Source organism: Marmota marmota, unplaced genomic scaffold (genome assembly GCF_001458135.2).
Source record: "Marmota marmota marmota unplaced genomic scaffold, marMar, whole genome shotgun sequence".
In the NCBI taxonomy this organism is placed as follows: domain Eukaryota; kingdom Metazoa; phylum Chordata; class Mammalia; order Rodentia; family Sciuridae; genus Marmota; species Marmota marmota.
In genome coordinates, this window is record NW_026000242.1 from 5,194,766 (window position 1) to 5,208,520 (window position 13,755).

Here is a 13,755-nt window from a genome sequence, read left to right on the forward strand (position 1 = left end):
TTTTTTTTTTTTTTTTTCTTTTTTTGGTATAATGGATTGAACCCAGGGGCACTTAGCCTCTGAGCTACATCCCCAGCCCTTTATTTTGAGACAGTTTCTCTAAGTTGCTGGGAATGGATTTGAACTTGGGATCCTTCTCCTGCCTCAGCCTCTGTTTCATGGAATATGCAGCACCCACCTCATTGTGTTTCTTTGTTTTTCTTTAACATGGACACAGTACTTTTATTTCATTCATTCATTTATTTATTTAGATGTAGTGCTGAGGATTGAACCCAGTGCCTCACATGTGTGAGACAAGCGCTCTACCACTGAGGTACAACCCCAGCCTCATTGTGTTTCTTGAACCCATCTTTTTCTGTGACTCTTCACCACTACTACCCCAGAACAAGCTACTGTGACTTCTTACCTGCAGAATTAAAAAAAGAAAGGAAAAAAAAAAGATTGCCCTGGCTGGGTACTTATAATGTTAGCAACTCAGGAGACTAAGGCAGGAGGATCTCAAGTTCAAGTATATCCTAGACAACTTAGTGAGACCCTGTCTCAAAATTTAAAGAAGTAGGGTGATGTATGTGGTATAGCTCAGTGGTAGAGGGCCCCTACCAGTGCCAAAAAAAAAAAAAAAAGATCTCCCGGCTTCTAGTGACATCCTTTTTTAGTTCTTTTTTTTTTTTAATATTTACTTTTTAGGTGTAGTTAGATATGATGCCTTTATTTTGTTTATTTATTTTTATGTGGTGCTGAGGATTAAACCCAGAGCCTCACACTTGCTAGGTGAGCGCTCTACCGCTGAACTACAACCCCAGCTCCCCTTTTTAGTTCTTTATATTGCAAGCTAGCAGGTGGTTCTTTAAAACTAAGATCTATCTGGGTGCAGTGGTACACACCTATAGTCCCACTATCTTGGGAGTCTGAGGCAGGAAGATCACAAGTTTAAAGTCAGCCTTAGCAATGTAGCTAGACTCTAAGCAACTTAGCAAGACCCTGTCTCAAAGCATAAAGGGTGGAGATGTGGCTCATAGTTAAGTACCCCCTGGGTTCAATACCCAGAACCAAAAAAAAAAAAAAATTTTCAGATTAATGGGCTGGAAAGGTACCTCAGTGGTAGAGTGTTTGCCTAGCATGCTTGAGGCCCTGAGCTTGACCCCTAGCACTGCTAAAACAAAATACTGATTTGATTTTAACCTATTTCTTTAAAAATTCCCTTGTGCCTGTATCACCTGCCTCCCTCAAGTAGCCAAACCCTCTTACTCGTTGATGCTTGGCATACTTACCCTCTTTGGAATTTGTCACATTCTTCCTTCTTTATACTATTGTGTAGGCTGTTCCCTCTGTTTAGAGTGTTCTTTCCTTTCTTCCCATAGTTAAATCCAGCTCATCCTTCAGGTTTCAATTCAAGCATCAGTTCTTCAAGACAGCTTGACATCCTTGAATAGCACAGATCTCCTCTCGCATGTTCTATAAGCCTCATTTTCTTTTCCTTTATGACACATGAATGATTACGATTTCACATTAGCAGGGTCATTCAGCTATTAGATTAGAAACTTCTTGACAGCAAAGACCATGTTTATCCCCCAGTTCCTCCCTTCACATTTGTATTTCCAGAAACAAGTACATAGTTAATACTCAGTGAATGGTGTTGAATGAGTGGGTGGATGAGCTGCCACTGTAAGGTATCAAGTGTGCTGTGAAAAGTTGAGGATAGAAGATATGTCCGTACTTGGAGAACTGGGGTGGATAGGGTCCCTGAAACAAGGACAGGGTACCACCTGGGGATGAGATTCAGGCTCCGGAGCCAATGAAGAGACATTGTATTCCTCACATCTTCTCTGCTCCCTTTCCTTAATAGGTTTGACCGTACCCTGGGGGGCCTGGAAATGGAGCTTCGGTTACGTGAGCACCTGGCTGGGCTCTTTAATGAACAGCGCAAGGGCCAGAGAGCCAAGGATGTGCGGGAGAACCCACGTGCCATGGCCAAGTTGTTGCGGGAGGCAAATCGACTCAAAACTGTCCTGAGTGCCAACGCTGACCACATGGCCCAGGTGCCCACTTGGAGCTGCTTGAGGATAAATTTGCCCCACCCAAAGAATGGAGGGCCCTGCCATTCTCCCAAATTTCTAGTCTTGTGGATTTACCCTGCCCACCCAGAGAGCAGGATCTGGTCAAGAACCCTCTGATACCCTTCATCTCCCCTAGATCGAGGGCCTGATGGACGATGTGGACTTCAAGGCAAAAGTGACCCGAGCGGAATTTGAGGAGCTGTGTGCAGACTTGTTTGAGCGGGTGCCTGGGCCTGTCCAGCAGGCCCTACAGAGTGCTGAAATGAGCTTGGTGAGGGTGTAGCGGGAAGCAGGGAGGACAGGTGGATGTCAAGGGGAAGGGTCAGTGTTGGAGAAGAGCATTAACTGCTTATAGTCACACTTCCTTTTCTTTCCCTACTGCAGGATGAAATTGAACAGGTGATCCTGGTGGGTGGGGCCACTCGGGTCCCCAAGGTTCAGGAGGTGCTGCTGAAGGCTGTTGGCAAGTGAGTGTGGGGGTCGGGCATGGGGCCTACTTCTGCCCAGGGCATTGCTGCAGGGCCGGGCAGCTGGAGGGCTGAGGCAGGGGAAATCCTGGCTCCTGGGTGGATGGCACTGAAGTCTGGGACTCTCATAGGGAGGAGCTAGGCAAGAACATCAACGCAGATGAAGCAGCTGCCATGGGGGCTGTGTACCAAGCAGCTGCACTGAGCAAAGCCTTCAAGGTGAAGCCATTCGTTGTCCGCGATGCAGTGGTCTACCCCATCCTGGTGAGTGAACTTCTCTCTGATCAGAAGATGAGTTCCCTTTGCCTCTCCAAGTGTGATCTCACTTGCCCACACTAACCTGTCCCATTGATTTTCTGCTGAGAGACCCCCTCCATCCCAACCTCAAGAGAGACCTGCCATCCCTGCCCTACAACCTGCTCTAGTTTTCCAGTGTGCCTTCTCTGCCTGCTGTGTAGGTAGAGTTCACAAGGGAGGTTGAGGATGAGCCCGGCGTTCACAGCCTAAAGCACAATAAGCGTGTGCTCTTCTCTCGTATGGGGCCCTACCCTCAACGCAAAGTCATCACCTTTAACCGCTACAGCCATGATTTCAACTTTCACATCAACTACGGTGACCTGGGCTTCCTGGGGCCTGAGGATCTTCGGTGAGGGGCGGTGGAGCAGGATGGGAGTTCCAGGGAAGGGTGGTATGGCTGTCAGATGACCTAAGGATTTGGGGGAGGGAGATGTGGGGCCTGCAGGGCTAAAGTGGGAAGCAGATAGTTGGGTTAGAGTGAGGTTGTAAGCAGCCTCTCCTAGGAGTGCTTCCATTCTCTGAGCACTTCCTAGGGTAGTGCCCCTAACCTCTGGGGCCCTAAGGCTATATAACCTGATATTGGATGTGGGATGGATGGGTTTCCTCAAACTCTTTTTTCCCTCTCAACCAGGGTATTTGGCTCCCATAATCTGACCACAGTGAAGCTAAAAGGTGTGGGTGAGAGCTTCAAAAAGTATCCCGACTACGAGTCCAAGGGCATCAAGGCACACTTCAACCTGGATGAGAGTGGTGTGCTCAGTCTAGATAGGGTGAGAGCAAAAGGAGACCTGTGTACAGAGCAGGGACCTGGCTTTGCCAGCCTTTGCAAGAGTGGGTTCCATAGGAAAAGGGTTTTAGATTCAGATCAATCTTGGTTGTAGACAACAGCCAACCTCTTCAGGGTTAGCAAACCTCTGAGGCTCTCTAGTGGGGCCTTTTGCATGGCCTATACATGCTTATGGACTTTGTAACTTGCTTAGAAGGAACTATAGAATGGGTAAGAACCTTTTTTTTTTTTTTTGGTGATAGTGGGGATCCATGCACATGCTGAGTAAGGGCTCTGCTGCTGAGCTACACCCCTGGTCTGAGAAACCTATTTTTGAAGAATAGTTCTTGGCCTGATATCTTCTAGCACATAACTTTGGGAAATGATGACCCATGGAGACATGAAAGGCTCTGAGGGGAAAAGAGAAGCTATGATCCTGTCCTTGGGCTCATAATCAAAGGGGTTAGGGTAACCACCCAGGAGTCCTTAGAAAAGGTAGGTGAGAGACTAGGCCAGCACAGCTGCCAGGCCCAAAGCATGCATAAGCAGGCATTCACCATGGTAGGGTGTTTGTGAAGAAATATGGGTTGGTATTTGTGTTTATATTGAACCTTTGTCTTCAGGTGGAATCTGTATTTGAGACCCTGGTGGAGGACAGCCCAGAGGAGGAATCTACTCTTACCAGTAAGGATGAGTATGTGCATATGTGTGTGTGAGCATGCACAAATGGAAATGTACTCATGTGTAGCTTGGGAGGTGGGCAGGGCATTGTCCTTGGATCAGGGTCAAGTCAAGGTGTGGTTCCCTTTTGATCTTTTGGGCTTCCTTTCCCCTAGAACTTGGAAACACCATTTCCAGCCTGTTTGGAGGTAGTACCACACCAGACACCAAAGAAAATGGGACCGATGCTGTCCAGGTAAGCTCAGGATGGAGCCTGGAGAGCAGTATGGAGGCAGGTAGCAGCAGCAGAGGCAGGGAGTCAGGTGGACATCCCAGCTGCCAGGGATGCAGAGGACCTTATCTTCCCCCTTAGCTTGTGCCAGGTTTAGCATTTCCTCTTATTCTTCTGTACTGGGAGCCATTCTGTGTACCAGAACCCAAAGCTCATTTCTCTCATGCTCAGATGCTCTCCCTTTGCCAGCTAGACTGCTACAAACCAAAAAGTCCCAACTCTGTCCCTGTGGTTGTCGTCTGTCTACCCCCAAGCTGTGTCCTCAGTGGTGACCCCTTTTAGAGCAGAGGAGCTGGTGTGCCTGAGGCCAGGCCTGGCCCACAAGCTCTTCTAGTGATTGTAATATGAGGTGCCTGTCATTGTTTCCCAGGAGGAAGAGGAGAGCCCTGCTGAGGGGACCAAGGATGAGCCTGGGGAGCAGGCGGAGTTCAAGGAGGAAGCTGAGGCCCCAGTGGAGGATACTTCTCAGACTCCACCCCTTGAGTCTAAAGAGGACACTCCTGAGGGAGAAAAGCCTCCTGAAAAAGAAAGTGGGGACAAGTCTGAGGCCCAGGTGAGCTATAGGTCGGGGAAGGCCAGTGGACCTAGGGGCAAAGGGAGTGGATGGATGCCTCTTTATTACTTACCTGGTGGAGAAGGCAGAGGCCTTTTCTGATGTCCCCAACTCTTGCCATCCAGAAATCCAGTGAGAAGGGGGAGGCAGAACCTGAGGGTGGCCCTCCAGCCCCTGAAGAGGAGAAGAAGCAAAAGCCTGCCCGGAAGCAGAGGATGGTGGAGGAGATTGGGGTGGAGCTGGTAGTTTTGGACCTGCCTGACTTGCCTGAGGATGAGCTGGCTCGTTCAGTGCAGAAGTAAGTAAAGACTGTACGCATGTGTGAGGTAGGCACAATGTGGAATGGTGTTCTGGGAGGGGTCCGAGTTCTAACCTACCTCTCCCACATCCCTGCTTCTTTGTTCCACAGACTTGAGGACTTGACCTTCCGAGACCTAGAGAAGCAGGAACGGGAGAAAGCTGCCAACAGCTTGGAAGCTTTCATCTTTGAGACCCAGGTTGGCAGGCTGGAGCAGCATCCCCTTCCCCCTGGCACTTGGATTGAAGGAACCGGCTCTGAGCCTTGCACTTGACTCACTGCGTGCATGCATTTGTGTCCTTTGCTAGGATAAGCTGTACCAGCCTGAGTACCAGGAAGTGTCCACTGAAGAACAGCGTGAGGAGATCTCTGGGAAACTCAGTGCTGCATCTACCTGGCTGGAGGACGAGGGCTTTGGGGCCACCACTGTGGTGAGGGGGCCTCCCATGAAGTGGTGGGGAGGATGAAAGCTCTCAATTTCCTCTCCCAAGGTCAGAGAGTGAGAAAAGCTAGGGTGCAAGCCATAAGCAAGGAATTAGGCTGAGCACAGTGGTGTACACCTGAAGTCCCAGCTACTTGGGAGGCTGAGGTCAGAGGATCATTTGAGCCCAGGAGTTTGGGTCCAGCTTGGGCAAATAGAGCTAGACTCAAAATAAGAGGAGCTCAGTGATAGTGTGCCAGCCCCACATTCATGAGTCCTTGGGTTCAGTCCCCAGCGCCAAATAAAACAAGGACTCAGGGTTGACTCTAGGACTCTCCTGTCATCACCTCTGCCCACCTCATGTACCTCAGATGTTGAAGGAGAAGCTGGCCGAACTGAGGAAGTTGTGCCAAGGGCTATTTTTCCGAGTGGAAGAACGCAAGAAGTGGCCTGAACGGCTGTCTGCCCTCGACAATCTCCTCAACCATTCTAGCATGTTTCTCAAGTGAGTGGCCTGCTGCCCTTTCTCCACTGTTTATTCCTGCCAAGGCCATACCTTATTCCCACCTGTTTCATTTTCCCCATGCACAAACCCCTCTGCCCCGGGGCTGATTTTCTCTTCTCTGGTTCCAGGGGCGCCCGGCTTATCCCAGAAATGGACCAGATCTTTACTGAGGTGGAGATGACAACTTTAGAAAAAGTCATCAATGAGACCTGGGTAATCACTGGGTGAATACATAACTGGTGTCCACAGGCCGAGTGACTTTCAGTCTGAGGGAAGAGCCTGAGGCTGGGCGGGACTTTGATTTCATCTGGGACAGAGACACCTGCTCTCCCCCTGTCTGGCTCTGAGCCTATTCTGGCCTTACCCACAGGCCTGGAAAAATGCAACTATGGCTGAGCAAGCCAAGCTTCCTGCCACAGAGAAGCCTGTGTTGCTCTCAAAAGACATCGAGGCCAAAATGATGGCCTTGGACCGCGAGGTGCAATATCTGCTCAATAAGGCCAAGTTTGCCAAGCCCCGACCCCGGCCCAGGGACAAGAATGGCAACCGAACAGAGCCTCCCCTCAATGTCAGTGCCAGTGACCAGGGGGAGAAGGTCACCCCACCAGCAGGTGAGGGCAGGGTACCTGGCTCCAGGTTCTGTTGGGCAGGGAAAAGTCCTCCTTTCCCTTCTTCTTACTCCTGCTTTCCCTCCAGGCCACACTGAGGATGCAAAGCCCATTTCAGAACCTGAGAAAGTAGAGACTCGTGAGTTGGGAAAACCATGGTTGGGAATGGGAATGTTGCATTAGCCTAAGAGTAGACAAAATGGAAAGCACAGCCTGTTTCTGGACAGCCCATGAAATGTAGATGGCCTTTACTCTTTTGAAGTTTTTTTTTTTTTTTTTAACTATTATAGCTTTATAGTTATACATAGTAGTTTGGTTCATCCCAACAAACTCAATACTTGAGGTATTCGTTTTAAAAAAAAACATAGAGACCAAATGTGACCCACACACACTAAAATATTTACTAACTGGCTTTTTTTTTTTTTTTTTTGTACTTGGGCTTGAACCCACGGACCCTTAACCACTGACCCACATCCCCAGCCCTTTTTATAATTTTTTTAGAGGCAGGGTCTTGCTAAATTGCTGAAGCTGGCTTTGAACTTGGGATCTTCCTGCCTCAGCCTCCCAATCCACTGGGATTACAGGCATACACTGCCACACCTTGCCTAAAAATTCTAACCTCTCCTTAGCTTCTCCCTCCCCACTCCTTTCCTTCTAAGACTAATCCATTCCTTCCAAAATGCAGGATCTGAACCAAAAGACACGGAGCCTCTAGAGTTGGGAGGTCCTGGAGTAGGTAAGGGTGGAACCTGGAGTATGCTGGGCAGTCTGGTGGGCTTGGAGGGAAAACATCTGCAAAGAATTGGGGCTCACTTACCTCTCTTCACCTTCCATGCTTTCCTTGCTCTCCCTTACTGCCAACAGACTCTGAACAGGAGCAGCCAGCAAGACAGAAGAGGCCTTTGAAGAATGATGAGCTATAACCCCACTTTCAGTCTCCCCACTCCACTCCAGCCCCTTCTCCTACCACCTCTATTTATTATACATCGGGGTGGGGGTAGGGGCTGGTCCTGCCCTCAAAGGCTCAAATTCCTTCTCTCTCACCTGGGAGGGAGTGTGGAGAAGGGGCAGGATGGGCCACTCATCAGTTCCTTCTGGGGTAGCTCTGTGGTTAAACCTGAACTTATTCTGATCCCCTCCCTACCCCCAATTTCCTACCCATTTGGCCCTGCATTTGGGAAAAATCACTATTATGTCTTAATTATTTGCCTGTGGGTAGGTGAGAGAACAGTCAGAAGTGGTGTATGGAGATATGGGTAGTGGGAAGGATGTCCTGGGACACTGGAGAGCATCTTCTCTGGGCATCCTTCCTTCTTCCCTTTACCATGAAATCAATGTCCCATTTGGGCCAGTGTCTACAGAGCCTTGGTCACCAGGTTTGGTTTCCAAGTGCCTATCTGTGTTCTTTTCTTCTTCCAAGGTCTTCTCTTTCCAAAACCCCTCCCCCCAGTTCCCATCTGGCTCCTTTTTTCATTCTTTTTCTTGGCTTCATGGTGCAAGTTGGGTGGTTCCCTGCCCCTTGCCCAAAGCCTTCCATCTGAACTGGCTGGAGTAAATCTCAAGTATTACCACCAGCATGTCTGGCCTCTTGTGGCCCGAGTTTGCAGGGAGCAGGTAAGGGAATCGGCTGCTCTCCAGGGAATGAGATGTATGAAAGTGCTGAAGCCCCCACTTGTGGGCTGTTGGGCCCAGGAAGGCCATGTAGAGTAGCTGGCATGGATATGAACATCCTGCAGACACTCAAAATCCTTATCTTCCCAATAGCCTGGTACCCCAGGTTCTTAGGACTACCTGCCCCCATCTCTCCTGCTGTTCTGCCTCTTCCAGACAGAGCCTTCCCGCTACCCCTGCCCCTCTGGGCTGACCAAAATGTGCTTTCTACTGTGAGCCCCTATCCCAAGACCCTGGGGGATGGAGAGACCATGGTGTGAATGTAAAAATGCCACCTCAGTCTTTGAGGAGGGCTTTGTGGGTAAAGGAAGATCAGGACTGGCCTGCCTTGTGCATGTTGCTCTGCTAGGACGGGGGTCCTTTCCCCACTATGTTGAGGCCTAGGGAGCCTGTCCTCCAGTATTCTGTCTGTAGCAGGAGCTAGGGCTGCCACCCCAGTTCCAGGACAAGGGCAAACCTGGTTGTGTCAGTTGTTTTGTCTCTCATTTTATTTTTCCTCTCCTTTTTTTTTTTTTTTTTTTTTTTGCCACATTGGCAGAGAGGGGCCTAAGGGTCTCATCCCCACCCCCATCTTCTGTATGTTTGAGTTATTTCATTAGCAGTTGAGGCTGGTTGGACAGGTTTGAATCAAATCGTACTTTGCTCCATTGTTAATTGAGAAACTGTTTCAATAAAATATTCTTTTCTACAGTTTTTGTGCTTTGCTTTTATAAAATGTTTATTTCCTGAACATAAATAATTGCTTATTTAGTATAGAAAACTGAGAATATAGAAGTTTGTGTAATAAAATTACCTTTAGTACTACCACCAAAGATTAACACTTTAAATTTAACTGAAATTTAACTATTGTATGTAGTTTTTCTTTTTTGGAAACAAAATTTGGCTTTTACCATAACATTCTTTAGATCCCTGTTTTATCCATTTTTTATGTAACTTATTTTCTTGTTATTTATGGTAGGGTCTTACTGTGTTGCCCATGTTGGCCCTAAACTGGGCACAAGTGAGCCTCCTGCCTCAACCTCCCAAGTAGCTGGGACTATACACGATTGGTCTGCCCTGTGACATCCATTTTGGAGGTAGCAACCCCCTTTTTTGCCGGGGAGGGACCAGGGATTGAACTCGGGGGCATTCAACCTCTGAGCACATCCCCAGCACTATCTTTGTATTTTATTTAGAGACAGGGTCTCACTGATTTGCTTAGTGCCTCTCTTGCTGAGGCTGGCTTTGAACTCACCATCCTCCTGCCTCAGCCTCCCAAGCACTGGGATTACAGGTGAGTGCCACTGTGCCCAGCTGGTAGCAACCCTATTTTACAAAAACAATAATCTGCAGTTCATAGAGGATCAGTTATTGGTTTAAGGAATCTGTTAAGGGCTTCAGTGAGGATTTTAAATTCTGACCCATAAGCCCTTGTTCTTTTTACTGTGCCACAAGAATGTGTTGATTAGGTTTATCATAGCACAGCTGATTTGGTTGTTCATTAGTTGAGATAGTCGTAATTTACCAAAGGAAGATGCTTATTGTTTTTCATCATTTATATGTATAAGCAGTTGAATTATTATTATATGGTACCAGGGATTTAACCCAGAGGTGCTTAACCACTTAGCCACATCCTCACCCCTTTTTATATTTTATGTGGAGTTAGGGTCTTGCTAAGATGCTGAGGCTAGCTTTGAAATCATGATCCTCCTGCCTCAGCCTCCCAAGCTGCTGGGATTGCACGTGTGTGCCACCAAACCCAGCTAAATTTTTTTTTCTCTGAAGGTTGAGGAGTTTCAGTTTTGAACCTGGAAGTCATATGTCGTGTATATATACATTACATATGTCATGTATATATATACTATATTTAGAACAGTTTTAGATTCAGCATAATTGAGCATGAAGTACAAAGAAATATGTCCTGCCCCCACATACTTGGCCTCCCCCCTCAACCAAGTGCTACATTATCTCCAACATGAACCTACATTTTTTGTTACTCTGTATGATACTGTAACAGTGAGGAATATCATATATTTGTCAAATACAATGTCCACCATGAAGACTAAATGCTAATCTAGGCAGTAATGATTGCCAGGTAGGTTCATTGACTAACAAATGTACTAACTGGTGTGGGATGTTCCCGGGGGCAGGTTGTGCATGGAAAGCTGGTGAGATTGTAGAGATATTAAAGTTCTTGCATACTGGTGGAGGAAATGTAAAATGGACAGACACTGTGGAAAAGTGTTTTGTTCCCCAAAAAGTTACAGAATTATGGGACCCTGGAATTCCACTTCGGATATATACCCCCAAAAAACTGAAAACAGGAACTCAACAGAGATCCTTGTATGCAAATATTGGTAGCAGCATTATTCACAATAGTCAAAAGGTAAACCTTAGTGTCCATTAATATTTAACAAACAAAATGTAGTATATGCACACAATATTTAGCCACAAAGAATACTTAGCCATAAAAGGAACAAAATTATTATATATGATACAACATGGATGAGCCTTGAAAACATATATACTAAGTGACAGAAGCCAAGCACAAAAGGTCACATACTGACCATATTATTCTATTTATACAAAATGTCTAGAATAGGCAAATCCATAGATACGGAAAGTATATTAGTGATTGTCAAGAGCTAGGAGAAGGAGAGTATAGAGAGTACTAAGTTTCTTTTCTAGTTATGAAAATGTTCACTAATTAGTGATGATGACCGTACAGCCTTATGAACATACTAAAAACCACTTAATTACACACTTGAAAATGGTCAAATAGCAAGGATGGTGGAATGTGTTGGACATCATTATCCAAAGTACATGTATGAAGACATGAATTGGTGTCAACATACTTTATATATGACCAGGGATATGAAAAACTGTGCTGTAATAAGAATTGTGTAATAACAATTGTAATGCATTCCGCTGTCACTTATCTTTTTAAAACAATTAAAATGTTCAAATATAAGGTACTTGAATCATATCTGATTTTTAAAATGTATGCATAATATACTTATTTAAATTTGCTCTCTTTAGTTGTACTATAGATGGAGAAACTAATAAATGCAATTTTGCAGGCCAGAGTAGAGATTCCCCCACCATACACACACACCTTTTTTTTTTTCTTGGTCAGTATTTTCAGAATATCTTTTTAAATTCTTCCGTCTGCAATTTAAAAAAAATTTTTAGTTGTAGATGGACACAATATTTTTATTTTATTTGTTTATTTTTATGTGTTGCCAGGGATCAAACCCAGTGCCTCACCCATGCTAGGCAAGCACTCTGCCACTGAGCTACAGGCCCCCCAGCCCCTCAGAGTCTACTATTAATGCACTATATTACAGGGTTTTCTTTTCTTTTTTTTTAAAGAGAGAATTTTTAATATTTATTTTTTAGTTTTCAGCGGACACAACATCTTTGTTTGTGGTGCTGAGGATCGAACCCGGGCCACACGCATGCCAGGTGAGCGTGCTACCACTTGAGCCACATCCCCAGCCCTCGTTTTCTTTTCCAGTACTGGGATTGAATCTAGGGTGGTACTCTACCATTGACCTACATCCTAGCTTTTTTTTTTTGGAGACAGGATCTAAGTTTCCCACACTGGCCTCAACTTGCTGTCCTGCCTCAGCCTCTCAAATCACTGGGATTACAGTCACTGGGCTCCTATTTTCTATTTCGCTAACTTCTGCTCTTATCTTTGATTCTATCTTTCTTTGGATTTATCATCTTTTAAAAAAATTCTCAAGTTGGACACTTATCTAATTAATTTGTAGACATTTTTCTAATGTAAATATGTAAGTCTGTAATTTTCCCTCCAAGTATCCTGTGACTACAGCGCACCGTTCTTAACAAACTATTCATGATTTCTTCTTTGATCCATAGTTATTTCATGGTATGATTGTACTGTATTTCTTTTGAACAGATAATGCATTCAAAATTTGAAAGATACTGGTTGGGGTTGTGGCTCAGTGGTAGAATGCTTGCCTAGAACAGGTGAGGCCCAGGGTTCAATCCTCAGCACCACATAAAAACAAACAACAACAAACAAATAAAATGAAGGTTAAATTCTTTAAAAATTTTTTGAAAGATACTTATTAAGGATGTGCAGGGAAAAATCTCTTTCCTACACTCTTTCTCTTATCTCCCAGCTACCAATTCCAATATGTGCATTATAGGAAACAGAAAAACACAAGCAAAGAACAAAGTCATCAGTCACAAGCAGCTTAATTGGGTGTGTCCCTCCAGGTCCTGTGTGTACATGCACAACATCTCATTTTGTGTGGTTGAGATCAGAGTGTGTATTGTGCTTTTCTACACATCATGAATATTCACCAATTCAAAATCCCAAAGCTAAATGAGTATTTTTTTAATATTTATTTTTAGTTGTAGTTGGACAAAATACCTTTATTTTATTTGTTTTTTATGTGGTGCTGAGGATCGAACCCAGGGCCTTGCATGTGCCAGGTGAGTACTCTACCACTGAGCCATAACACCAGCCCTACATGAGTATTTTTAATAAACAAGACTACACTACACCAGGGCTGATTCACATGTGGGAGGCACTGGGTTCGACTCTCAGTGCCACATATAAATAAGTAAATAAGATAAAGGTTCATCAACAACTAAAAAAATGTATTGAAAAAAATACACTACACCAACTCTGTTAGAAAAAAATTATCTTTCTCTGAATTCATAGTTTTAGCAGCCATTAAGAGACAGCAGCATTTCCCCTTTGTTAACCATTCTGAGAAATTGTTTTCTTTTTAAAATTTATTTTTATTTTTTAATACCTTTATTTTATTTATTCATCTTTTTAAAAAAATAGTGCTGAGGATTGAACCCAGTGCCTCACACATGCTAGGCAAGCGCTCCACCCCTGAGCCACAACCCCAGCCCCTGTTCTCTTTTTCATAAGTGTATTCAATCCATTTACTTTTTTATTTTATTCATTTATTTATTTAGTTTGGTACCAGAGATCGAACTCAGGGGCACTCGACTATTGAGCCACATCCCCAGCCCTATTTTTTGTATTTTATTTAGAGACAGAGTCTACACTGAGTTGTTTAGTGCCTCGCTTTTTGCTGAGGCTGACTTTGAACTCGTGATCTTCCTGTCTCAGATTCCTGAGCCACTGGGATTACAGTTGTTTGCCACCACACAACTTTTCCTTTTTCCTCT

At 45.2% G+C, this 13,755-nt stretch overlaps 1 protein-coding gene and 1 long non-coding RNA gene across 5 annotated transcripts in view; one reads left to right on the forward strand and one right to left on the reverse strand.

The window, feature by feature from the left end:
• The window catches only part of Hyou1 (hypoxia up-regulated 1), a 14,184-nt gene extending 4,899 nt beyond the window's left edge, over positions 1 to 9,285 (forward strand). For all 4 annotated transcript variants that reach the window (XM_015489758.2, XM_015489756.2, XM_015489755.2 and 1 more), the window contains exons 9-26: positions 1,847 to 2,039; positions 2,194 to 2,328; positions 2,442 to 2,524; positions 2,656 to 2,788; positions 2,983 to 3,170; positions 3,453 to 3,591; positions 4,211 to 4,271; positions 4,424 to 4,503; positions 4,910 to 5,092; positions 5,218 to 5,390; positions 5,502 to 5,589; positions 5,699 to 5,821; positions 6,183 to 6,316; positions 6,445 to 6,529; positions 6,687 to 6,927; positions 7,013 to 7,063; positions 7,610 to 7,660; positions 7,789 to 9,285. In XM_015489758.2, the coding sequence (XP_015345244.1) occupies positions 1,847 to 2,039; positions 2,194 to 2,328; positions 2,442 to 2,524; positions 2,656 to 2,788; positions 2,983 to 3,170; positions 3,453 to 3,591; positions 4,211 to 4,271; positions 4,424 to 4,503; positions 4,910 to 5,092; positions 5,218 to 5,390; positions 5,502 to 5,589; positions 5,699 to 5,821; positions 6,183 to 6,316; positions 6,445 to 6,529; positions 6,687 to 6,927; positions 7,013 to 7,063; positions 7,610 to 7,660; positions 7,789 to 7,847 (2,200 nt within the window). In that variant the 3' untranslated portion in view covers positions 7,848 to 9,285. The remainder of the gene's footprint in view (positions 1 to 1,846; positions 2,040 to 2,193; positions 2,329 to 2,441; positions 2,525 to 2,655; positions 2,789 to 2,982; positions 3,171 to 3,452; positions 3,592 to 4,210; positions 4,272 to 4,423; positions 4,504 to 4,909; positions 5,093 to 5,217; positions 5,391 to 5,501; positions 5,590 to 5,698; positions 5,822 to 6,182; positions 6,317 to 6,444; positions 6,530 to 6,686; positions 6,928 to 7,012; positions 7,064 to 7,609; positions 7,661 to 7,788) is intronic.
• Positions 2,983 to 6,513, reverse strand: LOC125613974. The gene is made up of 2 exons (XR_007344621.1): positions 6,285 to 6,513; positions 2,983 to 3,055 (listed from the first exon to the last, which is right to left on the reverse strand). It is a non-coding gene; the product is annotated as an uncharacterized LOC125613974 (long non-coding RNA).
• Positions 9,286 to 13,755: the final 4,470 nt, after the last annotated feature.